Below are 27,865 nucleotides of genomic sequence, written 5' to 3'. Positions count from 1 at the left end.
AATAAAGATATTAAAAATCTGAATTCAAATAAGGAGATATCTTGCATCATTATCCTAACGGCTTCCGATGACCCTTTTCTTTGAGAAGTTATTGCCACTTATATCGCATGAATATGCTATCCGATCTAGGCACGCTACACTATTTTCTTAGGATTTGATGCCACCGACATACTATCTCAAGCTCACATGTATATTTCAAGCCATGCTCGACACCCATTGACACCTCATCAAAGCCAAGTGCTTCTATCCGGGACTTATTACCCAAGGCTAAGTAGCACGGGAACGGGTACGGGACTAGGATACGGGGACGTTACGGGTACAGGAAATGGCAAAAATCAAAAATCCAAGAAACGGGTACGGCAAGGGTACGGCAAAATTTTTTAAAAATATATATATATATATTAAACAAACTTCAAAATAGAGAGGGTTAAATGTTAAAATGTATAACCTAATCTAACACTTTTTAATTTTTTTTATGTAAAAGTTAATAAATTTTAGGGACTAAATGCAAACAAATAAAAGATCAAGGGTTAAATGTTAAAATTTATAATTATTCAACCCTAAACCCAGGCTCCTTTCTTCTTTCTTCTTCTGCAACCTCCTTTCTTTCTTCCTCTTCCTCAATGGTTTTCCGGCAAAACCATATCACCAGCGCCAGAACGTCAATTTTGTCCTTTGTCCTTTCAAAGGAAACGTTTCTGAAACTTTGATTAAGCAGTACCCAAGCCCGGAGGCGTTTTACAAGCCGTCCCTAATTTTCAGAATCGGCCGGGAAACGTTTCAGCAGCGTTTCGCCGGCGTATCCGTCCCCAGGCTGTCCCCGGGAGGGGGACTCAACCATGCTAGGCGTTTCCGTGCAACATAGACCCAAAGGTACCTTGCATCGCCAACTAGTCGGGGCGGGTTCTACCAACGCCGTACAACATAATGAGGTGACAAAAATTTAAAAGAGAAACATTTGTTTGTTTTGCTTTTAATATATATCACCTCATCAATTTGCACCATGGGTTCCACAACCAACCAAAAAGAATGGACTGTAGAGTGTAGACACACCTGGTCAATAGGGCTGTCCAAACCGCTTGTCGCTCGAACTCGTTCGTAAATTGCTCGCTCGTTTTTTCGCTTGATTGTAAATGAGCCGCTCGGTTCGGTTTGTAAATGAGCCAATCAATGAGCAAAAGTCTGCTCGGTTCGGTTTAGTTTGGCTCGAGTATTTTTAATTTATTTTATATATAATTATATATGAGCAAATATATAAATATATAGACAACACACGTTAAATATAAGTATACAATTTTTTAAACCCTTATAAATTTTTCATATTTCATCAATTTTATAGTTCATTGGTTTAATTCAAAGTTTCAGAATACTAAAGTTTGTTTGCATTTTTATTATATTTCACTTCAAGCATCTTTCTTCTAAAAATTTACGACCTATTACACGCTTGTCTAAAAACTACTATTTGTTTACAAAATATATTATTTACAAACTTCAAACTTGTTTCTTATTGAAATTTTTAGAGTGAGAAATAATTGATGCTCGAAAATCGCTCAATGTTTGATCGAAAAATGCTCAATTCAATTTTGGCTCGTTTCAGTTTTCGTTCGGTTCGAATTTCAGCCGTTCGGTTCGGTTGTAAACGAGCCAAGCAGAGCAAGCCTTCGCTCGGTTTGGCTCGTGAACAGCCCTACTGGTCAATAAGGCTTGCCATTAGGCTCAACTGAGGCTCCTTGTTTTGGGCCGTGATATACTGATATTGAGTGAAGGTAATAGCAAATCAGGGTTATTATGCGTGAAAATACAGAGGTTTAAAATAGTAAAATTTTAAAACAGGGAATGAAAGAATAAAAAACAGATAATGTTATTATTGACATTGAGTACCATTCAGTTTAAAACCAGCTTTAAATAGAGAACTGGCAGAACCTCATAATACACTTCTAAGAAGTGCTTTTCTGATTTAACGAGAGAGAGAATGGGAAACGCGGTTAAATAACCAGTTTCTGTTTCAATTTAAACCAGAAAAGTACATTTCGTAAAGAAATCGTGTGCCTTAAAATATAGATATATACAGAACCAATAAAACAAACATTTACAGCGCGAAGAAAAAAACGTGGTCTAAATCCAATAATGAGTTCACCTAAAAAACATGAAAACCTGGAAACAAAATAAAGGTTGAATTAAGTAAATTGGAAAAAAAACAAAAAAAAAGGAGCTGAAAAGGAAAAATGCAAAACATCTTCATGTATTTCAAATGTTCACAACTTCCTAAATTGTTTAACTTAATAAAGTAATTACAATTTTGAATCAATCAATCAATCAATCAATCAATCATGCCCAGTAAAATCCCACCGACAGCAAAGCTATAAGTAGGGTCTGGGGAGGGTGGGATGTAGGCACACCGTACCTCTATCCAAAGGAATAAAGAGGTGGCTTCCAGAGAGACCCTCGGCTCTAAGTACATGTGTATGAAACAAAATAAAGGAAATCAAAGTTTAACCGTTATATAAAAACTACTACTAATTATAATAATATTAATAATAAGATCACAGTTTAGCAGCTATATAAAAGCTAATAATAATTATAATAATAATAATAATATATGTAAGGGAAATACCATTATGGTATGTGACCTAAATAAGTTAAGTCTAAGCCCTAAGGTATTCAATTCTCTCTAAAAATCCTTAACTTTAATTCTACTTCTCCACGAATTCCTATCCTCAACCATGTCCTCGGAGAGGTTTAGGTCTATCAAATCATGCCTAATCCTCTCATCCCAAGTCAATTTCGGTCGTCCTCTACCCCTCCTCCCCTCTATAGTAATGTTTTCTACGGATCTAACAGGATTCGTCGTCTGTCTTCTCTTTACATGTCCAAACCATCTCAATCTCCACTCTCTTATCTTGTCTGCTATGTTCGCCACCCCTAATCTCTCGCGAAACACAACGTTTCTTATTCGGTCTAGCCTTGTGTGCCCACACATCCAACGTAGCATTCTCATTTCTGCTACCTCCAACTTCCGCACTTGTGCCTTCTTGATGGCCCAACATTATGTTCCATATAGCATTGCAGGTCTAACTGCCACCTTATAGAATTTTCCCTTTAGTTTAGTCGGGAAACTCTTGTCGCACAAGATACCTGTGGCTGCTTTCCATCTACACCATCCTACCTGAACTCGGTGGGTCACATCACTGTCTAATTCCCCATCGCCCTGTACAAATGATCCTAAATACTTGAACTTCGTTACCTGCGGGACCACCTGCCCTTCAACTGTGATCTGTGCGTCTTCATTTTCGTTTATCCCACCAAAATCACAGTGGAGGTACTCCGTCTTAGATCGGCTAATCTTTAAACCTTTTGTCTCTAAGGTTGTTCGCCACTCCTCAAGCCTCATGTTTAGATCTTGTTTTTTCTCAGCAAGTAACACAATATCGTCTGCGAACATCATGCACCACAGGAGAGTCCCCTGAATCGACTTTGACAACTCATCCAAGACTACTGCAAAAAGAAACGGGCTCAACGCTGACCCCTGGTGAAGACCTACCTCTACAGGAAAGAAATCAGTATCCCCCACTGGCGCACGGACACTTGTTTCACTCCTGGTATACATATCCATAATTATCTCTATGTATTTCCTGGGTACTCTTCTACCCTCCAAGCACTCCCAGAGCACCTGTCGTGACACACTGTCGTAGGCCTTTTCTAGGTCAATAAACACCATATGTAGATCACGCTTCTTCTCCCTATACTTTTCCATTAATCTTCTTATAAGGTGTATTGCCTCTGTGGTGGAACGCCCCGGCATGAAGCCAAATTGGTTGACCGTAACCTGAGTTTCTCGTCTAAGTCTAACCTCAATCACTCTTTCCCATAGCTTCATAGTATGACTTAGTAGTTTGATTCCTCGGTAGTTACCACAACATTGGGCGTCTCCTTTGTTCTTATAGATAGGAACTACAACGCTGCTCCTCCACTGGTCTGGCATCTTACCTGATTTGAGAATACTATTGAACAGAGTAGTTAACCACATGACTCCTTCCTCCCCCAGACACTTCCACACCTCGATGGGTATGTTGTCTGGGCCAACCGCCTTAGACCTTCCCATCCTCCTAAGTGCATCCTTCACCTCTTCTCGTGTGATCCGTCGGCAGTAGCAGTTGTTCGATTGTTGTCGTTGAAAGTTTGTGTTGTCATGTTCTTCTTGGTAAGCTCTCCCATTGTTAAAAAGATTGTGGAAGTAGGTTTGCCATCTTAGCTTGATGTCCTGCTCCTTGACCAGTACATGCCCATCTGTATCCTTTATGAACTTCACCGGTCCTAGATCTTGCCTTCTACGCTCCCTGGCTTTGGCAATCTTAAACATAGCATGTTCCCCCTCTTTTGTTTCTAGACTTTCATACATCCGTTTAAAGGCCGCCTTCTTTGCTTCCGCCACTGCCTTCTTCGCCTCTATCTTGGCCGTTTTGTAGTTGTCCCTCAATTCCACTCGCTCCTCCTCATTCGTGCACCTCATTAGCTCCCTAAAACATCCTTGTTTGTCCCTTATCTTGTCTTGCACTGCGTCATTCCACCACCAAGACTCCTTATGCCCACTTGTCTTTCCTGTTGTGACCCCGAGAGTCTCCTTTGCTACTTGGATGATCTTTGTCTCCATAGCTTCCCATATATGAGTTGAGTCCCCATTTAGTCGAGCCCGCGTATGCAGTATGAGTTTATCCTTAAACAGTAGGAGATTTTCGTCCTTCAAATTTCCCCATCGAATTCTCGGTGTACCTTTCTTCTCTCGAACAGTCAGCTTATTTCTGAAGGCTATATCTGTCACTAGTAGTCGATGTTGAGTCACAACTGCCTCCCCAGGTATGACTTTGCAGTCCTTCCACCAACGTCGGTCTCCTTGCCTCATCAAAAGGTAGTCAATTTGCGTGTCGCGTCCGCCACTGCTAAAAGTGATTAAATGAGAATCTTGTTTCCTAAAATAAGAATTTATAATACCTAGGTCATGTGCCACCGCAAACTCTAGAAGATCTGTTCCGGTCTCATTCCTATCACCAAAACCGAAACCCCCATGTACGGCTTGAAACCATCGTTAGCCTTACCAATGTGTCCATTAAAATCACCTCCTATGCAAATCCTCTCCCCCCTAGGTATGCCCCCTACCACTGCGTCTAGGCAATCCCAAAATTCTCTCTTTTCTTGATCCCCTAGGCCTACATGAGGCGCGTAGGCGGAGACTACTGCCACTACTTCCTTTCCTAGTACTAATTTCAACACCATAATCCTGTCATTATATCTTATCACCTCCACCACACTAGTGTGTATTTCCTTAGCCACTAGAAATCCCACTCCATTCCTAGCTCCATCAGACCCCGAGTACCACAACTTATACCCATTACAGTCAGCCCCTCTATGTCCTTTCCACTTAGTCTCCTGAAGGCATGCTATCTGAACCCTACGTCTTTTAAGCACATCTACCAATTCTAGCAACTTACCATTTAATGTTCCTACATTCCAAGAAGCCAAACGCAATATACGCTCCCTATCTTTACTCTTCCCTATCTTTACTCTTTCCTACACCCCTCGTTTCAAAATTACAATTTTGAATCATAGTTCTTAATCACACCTAATAAATTAACTACTGTATGAAACTGAAAAAAGTATAGAAAATATGTCAAACGCAAATGTACATTTTGCAAATTATACTGAAAGCAATGATAAATAGGGATGAGTGGAAAAGAGTACCTGCTGAACATCATGTAAATCATTGTGTTCTGTGTGTAAAATAAGGATGCCTCAAAGCATCATCAACTGTCAATCGATCCTCCTGCAGTTCAATTTTTAATATGAGAAAACGGGTCGAGATTGCCACCTCTATTATTAATAAATATTTTCTTTTATTTGTATTAGTTACCGGATCCCAACATAGTAGTTGGCGTACTAATCTCAAAGCCCAAACATTTGGAAACCTGCTTAAAAGAAAGAAGAAAACCACATAATATTAGAAGCCATTAATGTTAAACATTGTGTATGTATAACTAATTATATTATGAACCAACCCTATTTTAAGAGGATCTCTGCTCTTAATCTGACTTGAAAAGAACTCCTCAGAGCATTTCCACGAAGCTAGTGAACCCGATTTCTAAATCCAAAGTATAGACTTTAATTAGTACACAAGAAAGACCTCAAGCTTAGAAAATAAAGGATCAACTAACCTTCCCATTATGACCCCAAGAAAGAAGATGCTTTGTGGGACTCCCCGGAAGCAAAATGCATAATTCCATAAATGACCTTAGTCTGCCACCTCAGCAGATAACCAACTGTCAAGCTTAACAGGCAAGTACAAAAACACACCCCCAATATTTGGAAAAGCGAGTGACCCAAATAAAGGGTAAAAAAGATGACTGGCAACCCTTTTTGAACCTTTTGCTTGTTAGCTAACCTTTATTGATTTATGTTACCCATTTGACCATTAAGTGAAATAAAATTTTATGCGTTTATGTTAATTTGTGCTAGATGGGACTTACTTATAAGCGAGCTCCTTCAATCCTTCATTCCAGCCTTCAAGATATTGATCCAAAAGAGCACGCGTTCTGGCATCTATTTGAAACGCATTAGGTGATCCTATAATCAACTCTAACATCACAACACCAACGCTCCACATGTCATACCTATCGAAAATTCAACATACAATAAAAATAGAATAAAATAAACCGGTACCTTTGCTTCATCAGATTTATCAAAGTAAACGGAACTCATTTTGTATGTATAGAAATTTTCACAATGCGTATAAGGAGGCAGTAAATCGGGGGGCTGGTAACATATTAAAACGCATAAATATTATGTATGGGGCCAAGTTGACTTGAAACACTTTTTTCTGACTTTTTATCTTTTATATACAAACTTGTGTTCTACTATGATTACAAAATTTATATTATTTCAATAATAATCTGTTTTTTGATTATTATAAAGGTTTCAGGCATTAAAATAATACCTGGCTGATTTTCAACCTATTTGGCATGTTTCCATTTTGCTATTTTCTGGCAAGTTGCCAAAATTGGCATAAATGAAACCAAATCGATACTTGTGTGACCTTTAAATTGTCTTAAAAGTTGGATGGTGTTGAAAAAAACTTGGGTGGCCAATGTATGTACATTAACCCTTTTCTCATTTCAGATATAGCATAACCCAAGTTGACTTGTTAAATAATTAAATGGGTCGAAATTGCAGAATGTAATTTTGGCAATAACAAGATATAATAGGCATACTTTGTAGTTATGCTTGATGGCCCATGATGCCAAGTAGCATTCAAAAAAGCTTCTGGAGGCATGTACTCGTAAGTTTGTTCATCCCTGACACAGAAATACACTTTCTACATAAATCACTGTATAACAACATCAAATACATCTCAAAGCAACAGACTAAAAAATAAAATACCTAGAAGGTCCAGCAGCCCCATATAGATGCTTTATGGTAAATTTATCCAATGCACTACCAAAGTCAATAATGCGCCTTGTGAAAGAAAACAAACGAGTAGATTATAAACATCATACCATTGATCAAAATCAACGTATAAGAAATAGAGATTACTGTGTAATACATTTTAGTAGCATAAGTCTCATTTCCAATAGGGCTTCCTTTTAAGCATCTTCCAGAATCCTGATCTTCAAAGCAAACAATCATATTCTCTTGCAAGAAAGAAAAAAAAAAGGAATGATGCATTCCAGGTCAGAGCATACACTAAAAGAAACATAATTTAAATCACATATTACACAACACTTATTTACTTAAAGAAATTCATAATTAGAAGTCATGTGCATAAAAGGAGGGAGAAGTATGTCTTTGTAGATGAAAACAAGAGACACAATCGGAGTTGCACTTTTGGTTAGAAGACGATAATGTTCTCACCAGGTTTAATATCCCTATGGGTGATGTTACGGTCATGACAGGATTTAAGCGCCAACAACTGATGAAAAATAAGAAAAGGCGTTAAAAGCCAGATCAGTAAACATAACCTGAATGATATAATAATCTTTTAACAACATTTAGCAAACATACCAACTGCCGTATGAGATTTTTCATTTCCTCTTGGCCCGCTTCTGAGGTCTTCAACCAACGCCACCAATTTGACGGATGCAGTATACGAACATGTTTAATATGATCATCATTTTCATTTGTTGTGCCATCACTGCTTCCAATATCGTCTGCTGTATACAATAGTTTTGATAAAGAAGTACCTTCATGGCGAAATACAAGCCATATCTCGTTTGACTTTGACTCGAATGACTCGATATATCTTGCAATATGCTTTAGCCCTTCTTCATAAGCAACCTTTACTGATAACGTACCACCCAAATATGAAGAGGCGTTTAGAAAAAGTTCACCAAAATACTTCTCGCGTATACCACTTAAGTAAACTGTGTTGCCCCTTTCTACCTGTTTTCAGTTTATGGCATCTAGTTAATTCTGAAAATACGGTACAAGACATCTAGATCTAGTGGAGTGCAGAAAAGTCAATTAACATAAAAGTCAACCAATGTGAGAGAATACTGGCATATGCAATACTCTTTATACTTCGGAGTTTAATGACTATAGTTGAAAGTGATAATTTATTTTCCTAGCCCTATACAGATTCTTGAAATTTTAATCATATTCAATACCAGTTTTAAGAAGGATGTTGCAACACTCAATACTTGTTTGTATTTTGTAATGGAAAATCAAGCTAAGAACTTATCTAAAACCTAGAACAAAAGGCATTTATGAAGGTGAAGATCACAAAATCTAAAAATAATCTTGAAACACCAAACTTTAAAAAATAACTCTCCATCTAAATAATAGTTTTCACGTGGATCACAACTTCTGTTATGAGGACGAAATTTAGTCACAGGCGTAAACAACATTACCATTATACGCTTCAAAATGAAAATGTTATCATTGGGAAGACCAGAAGTTCCATTTTCAGTGCCAAGATGAGTTCTATGAAATTGGAGTTTGTTCTTTACACTATGTTCTGAATCATTGCCTTGTTGGAGATAATTACAATGAAAAGCCACCCAGACTTCTCCATATGATCCACGATCAAATCTTTTTTTCAGTATATACCTATAAGAAGTTATTTAAAGAACATTATTAACCATAAAATGCTAAAAAGATTAGAAATAAAGAAAATGCATGACAGAGCATCAATGATACAACTTTTTTGCATGCGATCATAAATTAATAAAACGAAACCTTGTGTTAGGAGTGGCGCTCTCAAAAGATTCTTGATTGTGATTGACATTAGGTGTAGGGAGTGATTCTAAAAAACCCAAAAAACTTGCAAGACCCTCGGGATTAATGCACTGGTCTCTATCCCCGCCATTAGACCTCCCAAAGTGTAAGCACATCATTTGTTCACGGTACACGTTTAAAGGTCCACCTAATTTTACATAAGAAATTATAAACTGATTATAGCATCCACAGTTATAATTCAAGTTGCATGATACAGGTGGCAATTTGACCCATTTGCTTATCAATGAGTCAGTTAGGGATATGTTTTATCTCAAATTGGTCAAATAAGATAAACAAGCTAAAAGATAACCGAATCAAATGAATGGCTGTTACACAAAGTCCAGACGTAATGCATATAACCTCGTTAAAGTGTTTTGATTCAAAGACAAAAATGCTATTTGTTTTTGTAACATAGTTGGTACATTAACTATTTAATAAAAAATAGTTTGTGGGTCAACAAACCCGGACATGTTTCGATGTGAATTGAGATTCAAAACAACACGTTCTGCCTCATTACCCAACCTGCCCATCTTGCAGGCGTGCATGCATGAAAGTATGTAATAATGTAACCAACCAGGGTGCTTGACACTATTAAAGAACTAAAAGGAAAAAGGGAAAAAAAAAAAAGAAAAGGCCTACAAGAAGGAAAAAACAGAGAAAATAATATAAAGGAACTCGACTAACCATAATTTTGATTAAGCATGTCAGGCAAGGCTTGCAGTGAACCATAATCCTGCTCATCCTTCGAAATCCAGAACGTGCTGTCATCATTCTCATTTAGACTCTCGGATAGATAGAAATATCCGTCCGTGTCATGTTTTCCTTCAACCTAGTACAAAAAAGCATCAATCATGATTTCCAGCTTGGAACATAAATCTTATATGAATACACTGACATGCATCATTCAAAAGAAAAATATATTTTATGTCCAATATATGTGGACTATAAGAAAACTGGAAAATAGAGTACAATCATCACAGTCAAATTAAAGACATTGAAAACTATTTGATGGAGAGCTCTGTTTGTGAAAACCAAGTATGAACTGTCAAATATGTCTGTTAAATTAATGAGTTTGGACAGACCATGATGCTTTCATAAACTATACAATTCCAAGCACATTGACACCTATTGATAACGGAGTTTGAAACAGAAGGGGCTCACTAAATATTAAAACTGCCATGATAGTGCATTTACAGAACCATATAACACACAGATTAGCCTTACCAATAAACGTCCAAACTTGTCAATAACTGATTCACCATCCTCCGACCCTACAAACACAAGATTTTTTGCCATCAGCAAACAACAGTAAAAAGAGGTTAATAATGGTGTAACAACTAAACAGTCAGCAAAAAGAAGACCATATCCAGCTGAAAAATGAAATGTGGAAGATGTAAATATTTTGGTATCACTTACGTACTCGTTAGAAACAAATTTCATTAGTAACATAAGAAATAAGAAACTATAAATTCCATATTACATTGTGTACCAAGTGGAGATAAGAATCTACAATGATTCATAAATCTTGTAGAAAGCTGAAATAGTAAAATTACCAGACTGTCCCTCCACATAATTCTGCAGTTCAACTTCTTGGGATCGTTCAGTGGGCAGGGTTTCTAGCCTGAATGGAACTATAACAGCTGCCACATTATCCATACTGCCTCTTTCAAGAGCGGTATCAACAACGCAATCGGCTAATGAGTATGAGCACGAAGGACTGTATTGCAATTCCAAGGGGGTATGAGTATGTAATTCCCAGAATAGATCACAGACATCCTGTGGGCCCATCTTTTCAAGAACACCATCAGAAGTAGCCACCAAATAACTATCATTAGCTGTCAGAGGTTGCCAATCTGTCACCTCGGGAACAGATATAACACCAAAGCTGATGCAAAACAATGAAAACTAGGTAAACAATGGTTTCCAGTTAAAAGAAAGAAATTCAGCTGCAAAATGTGAAGTATCAATATAGGCAAATTGCATGAAAAGCAGAAAAGGTATGAACTTTGTTCTAATTCCTGTTTTGGATCACACACTTTAATTGTGTTCACAAAGAGGCTCACAATTTCAAAAAAATTTACTTTGAGTAATCTTGTAAGTTATACAGCTTTCAGGCACCATGTTAGAAGGGGGGGAAGTAGTCACGGTCAGGACTAGTACATGTTAGCCTCCAAGTAGGCCTGTAAACGAACCAAACAGTTGCCAAACTGTTCGTGAACCGTTCGGCGGGAAGTTTGTTTATGTTCCGTTCGTTCATTGATGTTCATGAACGTCCGTTTATGTTCGTTTATTTATGTTAGTTTATTTATGTTCGTTTATGTATTGATAGAAAATAATTAAATATTATCTGGATGAGTCATCTGCTTAAATGTTTTATATTTGTTAATTTGTGTTCATTTAAGTGTTTTCATTGATGTCCTTTTAGTTTGTTTGCGTTCATTTACATTTGTTCATATATGTTCATTTACCTTTGTTAATGTTCGTTTAGATTTTAAATAAATGAACATGAACATAAATATTTGTTCGATTAAGTGTTCGTGTTCATTTAAAGTTTTAAAGTTAAATGAACGAACACGAACATGCCTTTGCTCGTGTTTGTTCGATTCATTTACAGGCTTTCATTATTCACATTGATGAATACATCGGTCTCAATCTCTAGAGTCTGCCGATTCTATTTGTGTTTGTGAACTGATAATGAACACATTCATTTCCTTAATGAACGAGCACGAACATAAAATCTCGTTTGATAAGTGTTTGTGAACCGTTCGTGAACACGTTATTTTCACAACAAACGAACATGAACAAGGCCTTGTTCGTGTTCGTTCCGTTCGTTCACAGCCCTACCCCCAAGTCCTCGTTTTAACCAGGTAACTGGGTTACCTTAAATCAGAAAATTTTGAAAGTTTAGAGTTTCTAATTGAAATATTTAAAAGTCGGTTACCATTTTATGGGTGAAAACTAACATGGTTAGCTAAAGCAGAGATCACACAAAAAAAAAAGTCAGCAAGTTACCAGCACGTCAGTTGCCACATCAACATTTTGATAGGGTGGGCCAATAAGATTACCTTAAATCAAATTTTTTTGAAAGTTGAATGTTTAAAAACTTTTGAAACCCAGTTTCCTTTTTATGAGTGAAAACACCAAAGAAAAAAAAAATCAGATCACCATTTCTTACATTGTCATGCAATTTTATCTTTTATCAAAATGCAAAACTCACCTTTTAAAGGGCAAATCACCAATAGCACGTGAAACTGCCAAATGACCATTGACTCGGGATACACCACCCCACTCAAAGACATAACCACCGGCCGATTCTACCCGAGATCGTTCATCAACCCTGTCGGGATGGTGGTCCTTGGTCAACTCTATGGCGGCAAAAAGACGTAAGCCGTCAGATGCCGCCAATTTAAAATTGCCATAATCTTTCAGGCGTATAGAAGCACCATCACGTCTTCTATTTCCATACAATCTCAATAAAGTAGCTGCCATTTACAAAAATATTCAATTATGATCCACAAAAAGGTAACAAACTGCAGTCTAATATCTGTTTGGGGTAACCATCTTTGCTTTCACCAATTAAAAGGCCGCCAACTTTACAAAAACTTTGATTAAAAACACTGAACCTTCAAAAGATTTAATTTTATGTAGACAAGATGATGTATCGGTAACATTGACCATCTTGAATTTTTTCCAATGCCTGAAAACCAGTTAACCGTCTTAACTTATAAGATTAGCTGATTGAAATTTTTTAAAACGGGGCGTTTTTTAGTGTGAATAAACTGTAACATGATAAAGATAAATTCACCCACTAATCTGGCTATGGCATTACTACATATTTTTAATCATTTATGTCTCAGAAAATTATTAAAAATGCTCACTTTCTAACCTTTAGCCTCAGCAGGAGCTTGGAAAGTCTCAGAGCATAGGAAAGCCTTTGAGTCCCCAACATTGGCAGCTAGAATTTGACTATCTGCTATTAATATAACTGTTGCAGTGGAACCAGAGTTGAAGTTGTGTCTAATAGCTTCCTTTAAAAATAAGCAAAGCATAAATTCAACGATAAACACACAAACACAAACATATATAATAATAAAAGGAAAAGCAGCTATCACTAACCTTACAAAATGCTTCATCAATATCATCAATGGCTTTCAACAGAGATTCCTTAAGAATTTCCAAGTGGAAGTCTCCATTGAAGATTGCTGACAATGTGAACTTAATCCTGCAACAAAAATGCCAAATAATTCTTGTTATATGAATATTTGGTGTTGAAATTGCTTAAGAGACACATTAGGGGGCGACATTGCAGTTAACAAGAAATACACATAGTGTAACAGTATTTATGGTTTTTTTTTGAGAATCATTTGCCAGGTTTAAAGAATGTTATAATGCTCTAAGGTATTAAAGAAGCTTTGTTTCATCCTTTTATTTGAACTTAAAACTAATGTTCTATATATGCATTCCCAAAGATTACTTGAATAGCAAACTTATTGAACTATTGAGATATAGCAACACACTCTAATACACTATAAAACATTATGTCACAAGCTCAATCAATAGGAAAGTTTCTTGACTTCCATCATCCATGAGCATAACTTCTATCCCTTATAACAGTATTATAGCATCATGCTATTTACATTAGATTCTCTCATTCTCATTATTAAAGTTATTGGTTAACAAAATAGTATTTATAGCCTTTGAAATTTAAGCAAAAAGCAATACAACAATATACCATCTTGTGTACTTGTAAGTAAAATGTCAAGTATGTCCATGTGTTTTGCCCCCATAACTCACAAAGTGCATGCACCACACCCAGACCATGGTAATATATCTTACCTACAAGTAGGCAAGAGAAAACACCCCTTAATATGTGTTGTGCAAAACTGAAAACATATAAAACAAACAAAAGGAGGACGCCATTAAAGGGAAACAGTCGATACATGTGTATTGTTGTCAATGCGGTAAAAGTGAAACTTACTAATTTCCTACATAATGCATTGACAAGGCAGATAGTTTTTTCATCCATTCAAATTTCAAACATAACACAACCTCAAAATATACAGTGAAGCATTTTCCTTAATTTTTTTAATAAAAGCCAATATTCCTGTCCGTTAGGTTCGAAAGACAAATGGTTAGGGGCCAAGGCCTCACCCTTGCCTGCCCCTGGCTATGTGGTGCATACACATGGGTGAATCATGTTGCTGTGGAGAGAGATTGTAAGTGTGTACATATGTGAGTGTGTCAGAGAGAGAGAGAGAGAAAGAGAGAGAGAGAGAGAAAGACCTTCCAATATACAACACATATTCACCAAGCTTCTCATCCCAACCAAGCATTTGAGAAGCATAATCATGTTCCCCCTTATTTGGTAGCATTCCCTTTGATATCTTGGACAAAAAGGAAAACGTGGAATCCAGAAGAAAAAAGGTGTGCAGTGTGAAATACTCAAATAACAGCTTTGATGCCATCTCACTAGCTTCTGCACCATTATGTCCATCAAAAACTGCCACAATGCCAACTGAAGTATCTCTAATGCCATTAGGCCCTGCAGCACATGAGAAAACAACCATATGAAAAACAGCCTTAACAGCTATCGGAAACACAATAACTAGTTTCAATGTAACTTCAAAGGGAACTAATGACTTGAAAGGGCAAAACAGTTCCTAAAAATTACTATTTAGTATCATCTTAATCAAAAACTCAATAGTATATAAAATTAGGGTGAGCAATGACCAAACCGTTAACCGAAAACAAAATTAAATGAAAATCGGTTATCGATTTTTTGGTACCCTCGGTTAACCGAACTGAACCATTCATATATTAATGTATTTCTAGCTTTTATACCTCCATTTCATGTATTGCTATGCAAAAATTTCAGCTAAAGTTTAGTTCTGAATATTAACCGAAATTAACCGAACCGAACAGGAAACTGACAAACTGACCGAATAAACTGAACCGATTAACCGAAAACCTATTAGTTAATAAAATAGATTAACCGATAACTTCGGTTATGGTTTCAGTTCAGGCTAATAGCTGAACCGGTAGTCACTCATCACAATAATATGAAGCATTATACAAGTTTAGCACAACTTAATTTTCTCAATCAATGCAACTCCTAGCATGAGTAATCTATCATATCATATCATAACCTAATTTGCAGTATAGAAGTAGGAATCGCCTATACAATCACAAACAAAACTGAAAGTCAAATGCGAATCAATTAATAATATTAATCATTATGCAAGTTTAGCTCTACCTTAACTTTTTGAATCAATGTAACTCCTGCCATAAGTTATACCAAAAATACTAATCATAACATAACCTAATTGCAGTAAAACAGTATACAATCACAAAACAAAACCTAAATTCAAACGCGAATTCAATTAATAGTACGAATCAATGAAGCAAGCAGAACATAAACTCTCTAAAATTTCATTAGTAGATCAAAATAATATAAATCATTACACTAGATCAAATAAGTTATTATACCTATACATCTATCATATCATAACCTAATTTGCAGCATAGAAGTATATATCATCAGTTATACAATCAATTAACAATATGAATCAATGAAGCAAACAGAACACAAACACTACTAAAAACTCATTAGTAGATCATAATAATATGAATCAGTATACAAGTTTAGACCTAACTTATTATTCTCAATCAATGCAACTCCTAGCATAAGCTATTAATTTATTATACCTGTATATCTATCATATCATAACCTAATTGGCAGTATAGCAGTATACCATTACAAACAAAACTTAAATCAAACACGAATCAATTAATAATATGAATCATTATACAAGTGTAGCCCTAACTTAATTTCTGCAATCAACGAAACTAGCATAAGTAACTATACCTATATATCTATCATATGATAACCTAATTTGCAGTATCAAAGAAGGAATCGCCTATACAACCACAAACGAAACTTAAAATCAAACACGAATCAATTAATAACATGAGTCATTACACAAGTTTAGCCCTAACTAATTTTATTCAATCTAAGTAACTCCTAGCTTACTTATTTCAATCAATGTAACTCCTAGCATGAGTTAATACCAAAATATTAATCATATCATAACCTAATTTGCGGTATAGAAGCATATATCATTGATTCATTGGTTATACAATCAATTAACAATACATATACACTACCTGGAAACGGAATTCGAATATCGAGTGTACAGAACGTGCGATCCTCGTGCGATTTGCGTCGGCCTTGGCGTGTAGAGGATTGACATCTTCCTGCTGTGGATCGTCTGCGAGTAGAATCGTGTTTCGGTAAGCTCCATCTAGCGCACTGTGGTGACTGGAACACCGCCGGTGCACCGCCTTCTTTGTACACCGCCAAACACGTTGATGATTCGCCGGAAGTGCGTGTAATGATGGTGGTGATAATGAGCCCTAAGACGGTTAAAATGAAGGTGTTTTTGTTCATGGTTTGTATTACGGTTGAATTTGAATGGATACGTGTCTGGTTAAAGGATGGAATGGTTTTATTATGATGTCGATACGTTGAAATAACGATAAAAAAAATTTTGACGACTTTTTGTGTTGTTTTAACCGAGCTGTGTTAAGAGTTTGACTTTGGAGTTTTTCTATAAATTCGTATCGTAATGCTGCCACTTGACGAATACTTGGGCAGACTCTGTAACACTTCAGTTTTGAGCGGAATACGTCTAGATGTAATATACAGATTACTTATAAGCTCGTAACACTATTAATAGTGACAATATAATTATTTTATTTCATACATTCGCAACTACACAAATAGGTTAATAATAGGACAATAAAACAATATTATTCTTTATTTAAATATCCTAAGGCCGACTAATGATCTTCGTACTTAGCACATCATTGAATTTTATTTCATAAATTCAACCATTGCATCGTAATAAAACAAATATTATTCTTTTGTTTCACTTTTTTTCATCTATGTCATCAATCTACATCATCAAGGGCATGTAAGGGCTTCTCTTTTCTTCCCCATTGGAGATAGTCTTATAAGACTGGACTTACTGGAACTTTTATGGGTGAAAGCAAAGATGGTTACCCCATTACACCACCTCCAAATATGGCGCCTCTAATATTTCCGTCAATGCTTTAACGGAGTAAAACATGGTGATGAAGATTAATATTATAACCGGGGTGCTGAACAATACAACTAATTTGTTTAAAAAAATAAATTTATCAATATATATATATATGTTAAAATGAAAACCCATTTGAGTTGTGAAAACCCGCGAAAACCCTATGTAACATAGTTTTTTTTTTTTACATGTAATATATGTTGTAACATTCAATACAAAACATCGAAACATAAAAAAAATGTTTTGCTATTTTTTAACATTTTTTTACTAATTTTTATATATGTTTTCAGAAGAGAGAAAAAGTTATATTTATATTTACATTTTTATTCACTTTAATTGTGGATCACAAGATTTAAACATTAATAAAAAACATGTTGTTGAGAATGGGTTTCTAGAGTCTTCACAACTCAAATGGGTTTTTATTTTATACTTAGCCTATATATATATATATATATATATATTCACATATTTTCTACCATACTCTCATAATTCACTCTCTAATTCTTTAATATTTTATAAAAAATAGATCAACTACCCAACAATTTATCTTCTTAGGAGGTGGATGAGACGGTGATAATCGAAGTTGTTCGAGTGGGGGGTAAAACTTTTAGTTGAGCACGGTCAAACATTAAGTATCCATTTTTTTTTCTTTTCTTTTTTTTTCTTATTTTAAGTATCGTGTTTTTATTCCTACATCATTGTAACTTTTATTTTATTAAAATGTTATAGTATTTTATTGCATGTGTTGCTTTATTATTTAAAGTGTTATGTTTATTGAATAATAAAATACGAAGTGATAAAAAAATGATCGAGTAGTAAATGCAATTAGTTAAAACCACTACACTTGATTTAGAAGGGGCTTTAGTGAACTCATTTTTGTTTACATGTCGTTACATGGCATTCTAACTAAACAATTAGCTAAAACCACTACACATAGTCTAAGGTTATGTGCAGTGAAAGGCTACAAAATATGGGTGATTTTCGTCACGTGGAGCTACGTCAATAGAAGGATTAATGAAATTTTCATTTTAGGGGTGTAGTGGTTTTGTAGCCTCATCACATCGTCACGTTATCTTTTTTTTTTCAATTTTTATTTATAATTAAATTAAACAAATAAAAACTCATTAAACTAAACAAATAAAAATTCATTAAATTAAATAAATAAAATAATACATTAAAATAAAAAAATACACCAAAAAATAAAAAAAATACATATAAAAATACTAATTTAAGGCTCGTCTTCGTTTTCGTCGTATTGTTAATCATCTTCGTCTTCATATTCAACGGGGCGATTATCCCAAACATGTTGAACTAAATCCTCCTTAAGTTGGTTATGTATCTCACTTGAAGTGAGCTCGTGATTGTTTCGTGTTCGTTGCTCATCGGTTGGTTCAGGAATTGTTCTGGAACACTCTCTAATATATGGTGTTGGCATATTGCTTTGCCCTTGTCTTCTAAAATCATATTATGCAAGATGATACTCGTATACATGACATCTCTCATTTTTGCCAACGACCATACACAAGGGTTTTTCACATAATGCCAACGTTTTTTTAGAAGTCCGAAACACCCCTCGATATCCTTTCATGCGGACTCTTGTTTCTTCTTAAAATATTCTCTTTTTTTCTTCGATTGGGTCTTGAAACATTTTCACAATGATCGAGTACTCTGGATATATCCCATCTCCCAGTTAGTATCAATAATGATACTAGGTACTGTTGGCATAAATCATTAAGACCAGTATGCTACAGCTGATGTAACACTCTAGCACGGGCGACGAGTTGAGAGCGCTTATGTCATTGTGGACCCGACATAGCCAAAGTAAGCCGACCAAACCCAAAGGTTATGTGAAAACATGGCTTAAAGACTAACCATTGGTACTCCATGGTCACCACAAGTATATTGACCTCGCCATGCGGTTGGACAGTTGCCTACTCCCAATGCATGCAATCTATGCTCCCGATCATGCCGGGAAAAGAATGTTTACTTTCGTGTACATTGTATATGCGACTTAGGTCGTTTGAAGCTGGAATCTTCAGATAACGAGGAGCATATAATTGTATTGTTCCTATATAAATAAATGATTAAAACAATTTAAACTAAAAACAAGTAGGTTAATAAATAATTAATTTAAACAATTTAAAATAATTAATTAAAACAAGTAGGTTAAAAAAATAATTAATTTAAAAAAAATTAAATTTTACCAATGCAAAAATTCTTTAACATGTCTCGTGCATTTTCCCCGTCGTCTTTAAATGCTCGTCGTTGATGTCAGTCGTGTTTTCGTATGCGATGATGCGTAACGCCGAAGTATACTTTTGGATGGCGGTGAATCCTAAATATCTTCTTGTGTCGCATTTTTGTTGAAAATAAGGATACTCCCACTCCAAATCTCCCGCAATGCACAAAAATAAATGTTTAGACATCCGAAAATGGCGTTCAAACTTAGGGTCGTCGAATCTAGGCATGTCGTTGAAGTATTCTTTCATCAAACGATCGTTTGCAACCACACTGTCTCAAATAATATACGATAGCCTCCTGCACGGCCGAGAACTATATTTTTTTTCCAACGTTCACGGCGACAAATACATGTCATTCCCGGGGGAAATCACCCCATATCGCCCACTACGTATGGTCTAACTTATATAATTCATAAGTTACAAAGTTGCAACTTAATCACAAACTTTGGCTGGGATTTCACAAGAATCTAACCGCAATCTCGCTTGAAGGTTGCCGGAGGGCCTGGATGGAAGTGAGGCACTTTTCCTGCGCCTCGCCTTGCCTGAGGGCCTAGGTGCACGCCCGAAGGGCTTTTGACAACCCTGCTAAATATACAACCCGACCGGTATAAACTGGTTTTTAAAACGCTGATTAAAATATACAACCCTGCTAAATCAAATGATTAAAGATCAAAGATCTATGGTTTTGTTCCACCTTAATTTTGCAGTTGTTTTTTACATAAATAAAATAGTAATGTCTGACAGATTGTTGATTGCTGTTTGAACTTTGATTTGTATTTCCTTCTAGTTTGATTTATAGCCATGGTGAAATCTTGATACCACTTGAAATAACCGGTATGGATCTAGATCTTATGATGACACCGACTCATTCGTTGATTTCGTATACGATTAGGCTAGTTTACTTTAAGTGTGTGTACTGTGTGTATTGAGAGCACAATCGGGCAGAGTAACGACACTTGAGAGTGAATAATAGGAACTGTTACATTACTTGTTAAGTTACAGGGTATATATAGAGGATGACCTCATTCGTATTGATTGAACTAACAGAAGAATGCAAAAAGATTTACAACATAAAGAGAGTAAAGAAACTAAAGAACTGTCGAAACAACTGTCATCGCAAACTTTGTGCTCTTAGACCTTGACAACAATGAAGGTATTTGTGTGCAGAACTATACATATGTAAGAACTTATTATTAAGATAACGGAATGAATACAAAACATAACCTCCTATTTACATACACTAGGAGCTAATATGAGCAAAATATCTAACAACAATTCGTTTTTATCAAATTTTATAATTGATTGGTTTTCTTAATTTGGTATTGATGCTGCTATTGCTTAGTAATTAAAAGCTTTATAAGTTAATCTTTATTCAATTCGATATCCATATCGGCATATTCGAATCAACGTCTCAGTTTTATTTTGTAATATTTTTCATGCTTATGCTATTTTATCAAGAAGATACATATGTATACACCACTCCAAACTTAATATAAAAAGAAGTGAGACATATCACTATAACAGAGAAGATTATAAACATAACAGGCCAGGAATCACATTCTATGATATAACCAAATAACACAAAAGATTAACCTTACCGATAATCACCTAAATTTGTCAATAATAAAATTGTCATTCTCCAACCCTATAAGTACAAAACTGTTGCCATCAGCATAATCGTTTAATATTTACCGGCAAACACACACTCTCTATTTTACACCTACTCTACCCCTAAATCACCGCACCTGGATTCGCAGTCCAGGCTGATATAGTAAAATTACCAAACTCTCCCTCTGCATAATTCTGAAATCCAACTTCTTGGGATCGTTCAGTTGGCAGATTTTCTATCCCAAATGGAACTACAAGAGCTGCGACGTTATCCGTACTGCCTCTTTCAAGAGCGGTATCAACAACGCAATCGGCTAATGAGTATGAACACGACGAACTGTATTGTAACTCCAAGGGGGCATGAGTATGTATTTCCCAGAATATATCACAGACATCCTGTGGGCTCATCTTTTCAAGAACACCATCAGAAGTAGCCACCAAATAGCTATCATTAGCTGTGAGAGTTTGCCAATCGGTCACCTCGGGAACAGATATAACACCAAAGCTGATGAAAAACAATGGAAACTAAATTAGCAGTAGCTTTGTTTATGGGTGAAAACTAAGACAGTTGGCTAAAACAAAAACATCATGTCATAAAAAAAGTCAACATGGTCAAAGTTACCGGCGCTGCCACATCACTATTTTGATTGGGTCAGTCAGATTACCTCAAATCAATTTTTATAGAGTTAATGTCCATTTTCGTCCCTGTGGTTTGCTGCTTTCACCACTTCAGTCTAAAGTTTGAAATTTTGTCAATTTAGTCCTTATAGTTTTAAACATTAGCCAATTGTGTCCTCTCGTCTAACGGCATCCAACTATGCCGTTAGTTTAAGGGGTATTTTTGTCTTTCTCATGTTTATTTTTAGTTAATGGTCAGTTTCATCCTTGTGGTTTGATACTTTTGCTAGTTCAGTCCAAAGTTTGAAATTTTTTCAATTTTATGTTTAATTAATTATAGTTTTTTTTTGTCTCTAGCCCTTAAGAGCATAATCCAAGCCCAAAACCATCAAGTATCGACCAAAACAGGTTTACGTTTACTCTGTCGATAACAATAATCATACCCCCCTCGTATTTAGTTTCAAGACATTTTCTAAACTCTCCCAATGGTGGAATTCATTGGTAAAGTGGTCAAGGTAATTCCCTAAAACCGTACTATACCGATAAAACTAAAGTAGTTTATTTGGTTAATGCATAATAGTTACGGTTTAGAGATTAACATATCGTAGCAACATCTTGGTCGAAATCAACATCAGGAGGTTGAATATCTCGCATTTCCATGTTTGCTCAAGAAATCGATGCACTAGATCGCATGTGTGTTCTTCAAATCGTACTGTTGTTCTTGAATTCTTCCTATCGACTACAATTCTAGGGTTGAATTCGACGAATTCAAGAACAATACCACGATTTAAAGAACACACATGCGATTTAGTGCATCGATTTCTTGAGCAAACATGGAAATGTGGGATATTCGACCTCCTGATGTTGATTTCGACCCAAATGTTTACTACGATATGTTAATCTCTAAACCCTAACTATTATGCATTAATCAAAGAAACTATTTTAGTTTTTTCGGTATAGTTCGGTTTTATGGAATTACCTTGACCACTTTACCAATGAATTCCATCATGGACTGAAGTAGCAAAAAAAAATAAATAAATAAAATAAAATAAAAACTGATTAAATTAAACATAAAATTGACAAATTTCAAACTTTGGACTGAAGTAGCAAAAGTATCAAACCACAGGGACGAAACTGACCATTAACTAAAAATAAACAGGAGAAAGACAAAAATACCCCTAAAACTAACGGCATAGTTGGACGCCGTTAGACAGAGGGACGTAATTGGCTAATGTTTAAAACTATAAGGACTAAATTGACAAAATTTCAAACTTTGGACTGAAGTGGCGAAAGTAGCAAACCACAGGGACAAAAATGGCTATTAACTCATTTTTATAAGTAGAGATCAAAATTTATTACATTTTCATGCAATTATCAAAATGCAAAGTTCACCTTTTAAAGGGCAAATCACCAATAGCACGCGAAACAGCCAACTGACCATTAACCCGGGACACACCATTCAACTCAAGAACAGAACCGCCAGCTGATTCCACCCGAGACCTCTCATCAACCCTGTCAGGATGATGATCATTGGTCAGCTCTATAGCGGCAAAATGAGGTAAGCCATCCGATGCCGCCACTTTAAAATCTCCGTAATCTTTCATCCGTTTAGTAGCACCATCACGTCTTCCATTTCTGTACAATCTCAATAATGTAGCTGCCATTTACACAAACATTCTATTATCAGCCTTTTTGAACTCAATATTAAGGGCCAAGTGCATAAAAGGTAACAAACATTGATGCAAGTAAACTTGGCATAAATATGTGTATTCATATCCCGAGTCTATTCAGTCTAATAGTGCAAATAAAGTGCAAGAGTAAAAAGATATATGTATCCACCAAATACATAACTACATGCCCCTTTATGCATATAATGTCTCAAAGTTTATTTAAAAAGGCTCAGTTTCTAACCTTTAGCCTCGGTAGGCGGTTGGAACGTCTCAGAGCATAGGAAAGCCTTTTGAGTCTCCAACATTGGCAGCTAGAATTTGATTATCTGCTATTAATATAACTGCGGCAGTGGAACCAGATTTGAAGTTGTATCTAGATGCTTCCTTTAAGAAGTAATAAACAAATCATAAACACAAGCATATATAGATCTATAAAATAAAGGCAATGCAGCAACCACCACTAACCTCAGAAAATGCGGCATCGATATCTTCAATCGCCTTCAACAGGGATTCCTTCAGGATTTCCAAGTGAAAATCTCCATTGAAAATTTTTGACAATGTAAACTTAATCCTGCAACAAAAATGCAATACTTGTTGATATGTGGTGTTGAATTTGGTTAAATACGAGGAGGCAACAATTTAGGGGTGTTAAACAGGTCGTGTTCGCAGGTTGGTGGGTCCAACCCGAACGAACCTGAAATTATGGAACGAAGCCGAAAATGTGAAAGACACTAGAACCGAACACGACCTGCATATTCGCGGGTTGACTTGAACATGACCTATTTGACCCGAAAGTTATTTCACTTTTTTTAAAAATTGTTTTCGCATATTAATTCCTAAAGTTTACATTTCACAACAAAAAATACAAATTTATATAAGACACTTACATTGTAATAATAAAATATTATGCTAATTTTCTTTTTAATTTTAAAACTTGGCATAAGATACCACCGGGTTGACCTGAACCCAACCCGTTTAGCTAAACATGTTCTCGGGTTCACAATGACGTTAATAAGTCTACTTTATGAGAGTTACTAATAGTGTTAAAGAGTGTGTGCGTGTGTGCAGTGCGCGTGTGCGAGGGAGGGATAGCAACCTTCCAACATGCAGCACATAATCACCAAGTGCCCCTTTACTTGGTAACATTCCCTTTGATATCTTGGACAAAAATGAAAATGTGGCATCCAAAAGAAAAGATGTATGCAGTGTGAAATAGTCCAGTAACAGCTTTGAAGCCATCTCACTAGCTTCTGCACCATTATGTCCATCAAAAACTGCTACAATCCCAACTGAGGTATCTCGAATGCCATTAGTGCCTGCAGCACATGAGAAATCAACCATATGAAAAACAGCCTAAATTGTACACAATACTTTGTTTCAACATAACTTCAAAACAAACTTATTTTCCAACCATCTAGCATGAGTTATATATACCTAGAGGTAACGCATGATTCGGTTTTGGGATAAAACCGCCCCGAAAACTGAAACTTCAAACCGTTTTTTGATGTTTAGGTTTTGTTTTGCCATCTGAGCTTGAAAACTTTGAGCCGAACTTTTTTTTTTGGCCGAAAGTAATTAAGTTGGACCTAAACAACTTTGTTAATTAATAACTAACTGATTATTATACGTTTGGTCTATATATTTGAGTTATATTTTACTAAATTCTTATAAATTACTTAATAATAATAATAATGATCTATAAGTTCGGTTCGGTTTTTTTGGTTTTTGTTACATGCAAAACCAAAACTGAACCTTAAGTTCGATTTTTACAAAAACATAAAACTAAACCATCGGATTTTGTTTCAGTTCGGTTATTCGGTTTGGTTTTTTCGGTTTCATGCACACCCCTAAACTTATACCATAAAATATTGTTGGATCTAAAATATTTGAGTTATATATTTATTAAATTCTTATAAATTACTTAATATAAAAAATAAAACTCTATTGGTTAAGTTTTTTCGGTTTACGTTACATGCAAAAACCAAAACCAAGTTGTAAGTTCAGTCTTTTACATAAACATAAAACTAAATCGTCGGTTTTTATTTAGTTTTGATTTTTGAGTTATATATTTATTTAAGTTTTATAAATTACTTCAAAGAAAAAGAAAAGAATCAATAAATTCGGTTTGTTTCAGCTTTTTCAGTTTTTATTCATGGAAAAACCAAAACCAAATCCTAAGTTCAATTTTCACAAAAAAAGAAAAAAACATAAAACTAAACGGTAAATTATTGTTTCGCACGGTTAGGCTTTTTTTTTTTTTGGATTTCGGGTAGGTTTTTTAGGTTTCATGTATATTAATTACCTGGAAAGGGAATCCGGATGTCAAGAGTACATAGAGCACGATTTTCGTCGGCCCTGACGAGTAGCCAACTGACATCTTCCTGCTGTCCTGGCATCATGCTTCCATGTAGGGCACATTGGTGACTTGAACACAGCCGGTGCACCGCCTTCTTCATACACCATCATGCACGTCGTCGATTGTTCGCCTGCGGTAAGTGTAATCATGCAGGTGATAATAAACCCTAACACGGAAATACCGAATATCCTTGTCTTCATCTGTTAAACTCTAAAACCCTAATTAACACCGGAATATTTTATGTTACCGCTGGCAAGCCAAAACTTAAATAACTCATCTATTTATAAATATATCTGTGGATAGGGTTAGGTTAAAATAAAAAATTTGATTTTTCTAAGAAGGCTAGGAAGGAGGGTATTTTAGTCTAATACTTTAATATCAAAATTCACTTACTTTAATCTCAAAACCCAATTAAATTAATTTTAAAAATCCACTTACATAAAACCCAATTACATCTTCACTCATCTCTTACAACCACCACCACTCCACCGCCCACCGCCACCACAACCGTCACCCATCGCCACCACCTCGCCAGAAAAGTCGGAAAAAAACACAATAAAAAACACTATGAAAAACATAATGGAAAAATACACTATGAAAAAAAAAACACAATGATAAAAACACAATAAAAAACATAATTGTATGACACAATGTAAATAACACAATGAAAAAACACAATGAAAAATACTATTGTATAGCACAATTTTGTAAAACACAATTCGGTAAAACACAATTTGTAAAAAACCCACTAATTTTTTTTTTAATTTTTATATTACAATATGGTACTCATATAAAAGATAAAAAGACACTCATTATTATGGTGAATTTGTTTTTCAATAAAAACGTCATAAAAAAATTATGGACGTTTTAAAATGATAGGGGGAATTTGACATGTGTCTTGCATTTGGAGAGAGAAAATCAACAAATGTGTTATTCCTTTTATACCCTTCCCCTTATGTTCACACTTGATTTCTCCGTAAACTAATCTCAACCCTCCATATTCAAAATCAATGGCCAAAATTACTTCTTATTCTTTCTACAAAAACTATACTTCCTATTATAACCCAAGTGGATAAACCAAACAAATAAATAATATTAAAGACTAATTTAAATTTAAAACAGACAGACTCCATGAATAATCCTAATTAATATCGAAGTCTAGTAATAATTGGATTCAAACATTGAACCACTTTCATCGATCGAATAGGTTTTATTAGATAAATTTTAATAATATATTTAAAAAGGTTATATTATATATCTAACTCTAACTATTATATTAAAGTAACATGGTTCTCACATGGCCTTTAATTAAGCTATCAACATAAGATTCGACCTCAGCAATTTTTAAAATTATAATTTACACCTAATAAGATATTTAATTTTAATCTGCTTATTTATATTATTATGGGGCATTTACATATTTTATCTTCCTAAATTTTGAAATTACATATATCTCCAAACCATGCTTAAAGAGCATTGTACATTTTGCATTAAACACTTGTATTTTGAGGAAATATGTAATTTCAAAGGTTTAAGAAGGGAAAATATGTAAAAATCCTTATTATTAAAAAAAAATCATTCTTCCATAAGTTATGTTATTATGAATCTATAAGATAAATATGTTATACTAAACATATTTTTAGACATATAAATATATTTTAATATATGCTTTTGAGACGGCAAGGTATGTTATTACGTATGTTATTAAATTTAACTTTTTTGTTGTATGTTTTTTAACCACCCGTGTATTACACGGGCTATATCCTAGTTAATTAATAAGAATTAATAAGAAAAATAATATCATATGTATAAAAAAATGAGTTACATGATATATATGAAAAGTAAAAATATATGCATTTTTTTATTTGGTTTATCTGTGAATCGATTTGGATAGGCATTTCTAAATTCAAACTCGATATGAAAACCAATTTTAATAATTTGGTTCGATTCAAATTTGAAATTTTCAAAACCAGTTCGAATAATGAACACCTCTAGTTTCACACACCAGGCCTC

General features: G+C 35.1%; 1 protein-coding gene and 1 pseudogene across 1 annotated transcript; both read right to left on the bottom strand.

Annotated features, from left to right (window-relative positions):
• Positions 1–5,712: 5,712 nt before the first annotated feature.
• Positions 5,713–16,708, bottom strand: LOC143558790 (uncharacterized). Its single transcript, XM_077047550.1, has 20 exons — positions 16,426–16,708; positions 14,545–14,803; positions 13,378–13,483; positions 13,148–13,289; positions 12,479–12,743; positions 10,815–11,146; positions 10,486–10,532; positions 9,946–10,090; positions 9,223–9,409; positions 8,895–9,093; positions 8,050–8,427; positions 7,900–7,957; positions 7,592–7,679; positions 7,429–7,503; positions 7,260–7,343; positions 6,519–6,662; positions 6,207–6,288; positions 6,051–6,133; positions 5,906–5,960; positions 5,713–5,818 (listed from the first exon to the last, which is right to left on the bottom strand). Exons 1-20 carry the CDS (start codon positions 16,706–16,708, stop codon positions 5,756–5,758), a joined length of 3,075 nt encoding a protein of 1,024 aa, XP_076903665.1. The 3' UTR covers positions 5,713–5,755.
• A 4,623-nt stretch (positions 16,709–21,331) lies between these two features.
• Positions 21,332–25,959, bottom strand: LOC143558786 (putative protein phosphatase 2C 51; annotated as a pseudogene).
• Between the last annotated feature and the right edge of the window lie 1,906 nt (positions 25,960–27,865).

The sequence above is a fragment of the Bidens hawaiensis genome, unplaced genomic scaffold (genome assembly GCF_021521415.1).
Source record: "Bidens hawaiensis isolate Kalapana, Puna unplaced genomic scaffold, B.hawaiensis_p1.1 tig00019657_1, whole genome shotgun sequence".
NCBI classification, from domain to species: Eukaryota; Viridiplantae; Streptophyta; class Magnoliopsida; order Asterales; family Asteraceae; genus Bidens; species Bidens hawaiensis.
The sequence above is the reverse complement of the archived record's forward strand: the minus strand, read 5'-3'. Positions and strand labels throughout refer to the sequence as shown.

Coding starts and splice junctions, on each gene's coding strand:
- LOC143558790 (XM_077047550.1), bottom strand. CDS start 16,708: ATGAACAAAAACACCTTCATTTTAACCGTCTTAGGGCTCATTATCACC. Junction 11,147..12,478: donor GGTGATTTGCCCTTTAAAAG/GTGAGTTTTGCA, acceptor GTTTTGCATCAG/CTTTGGTGTTATATCTGTTC. Junction 7,680..7,899: donor CCATAGGGATATTAAACCTG/GTGAGAACATTA, acceptor CTTTCTTGCAAG/AGAATATGATTGTTTGCTTT.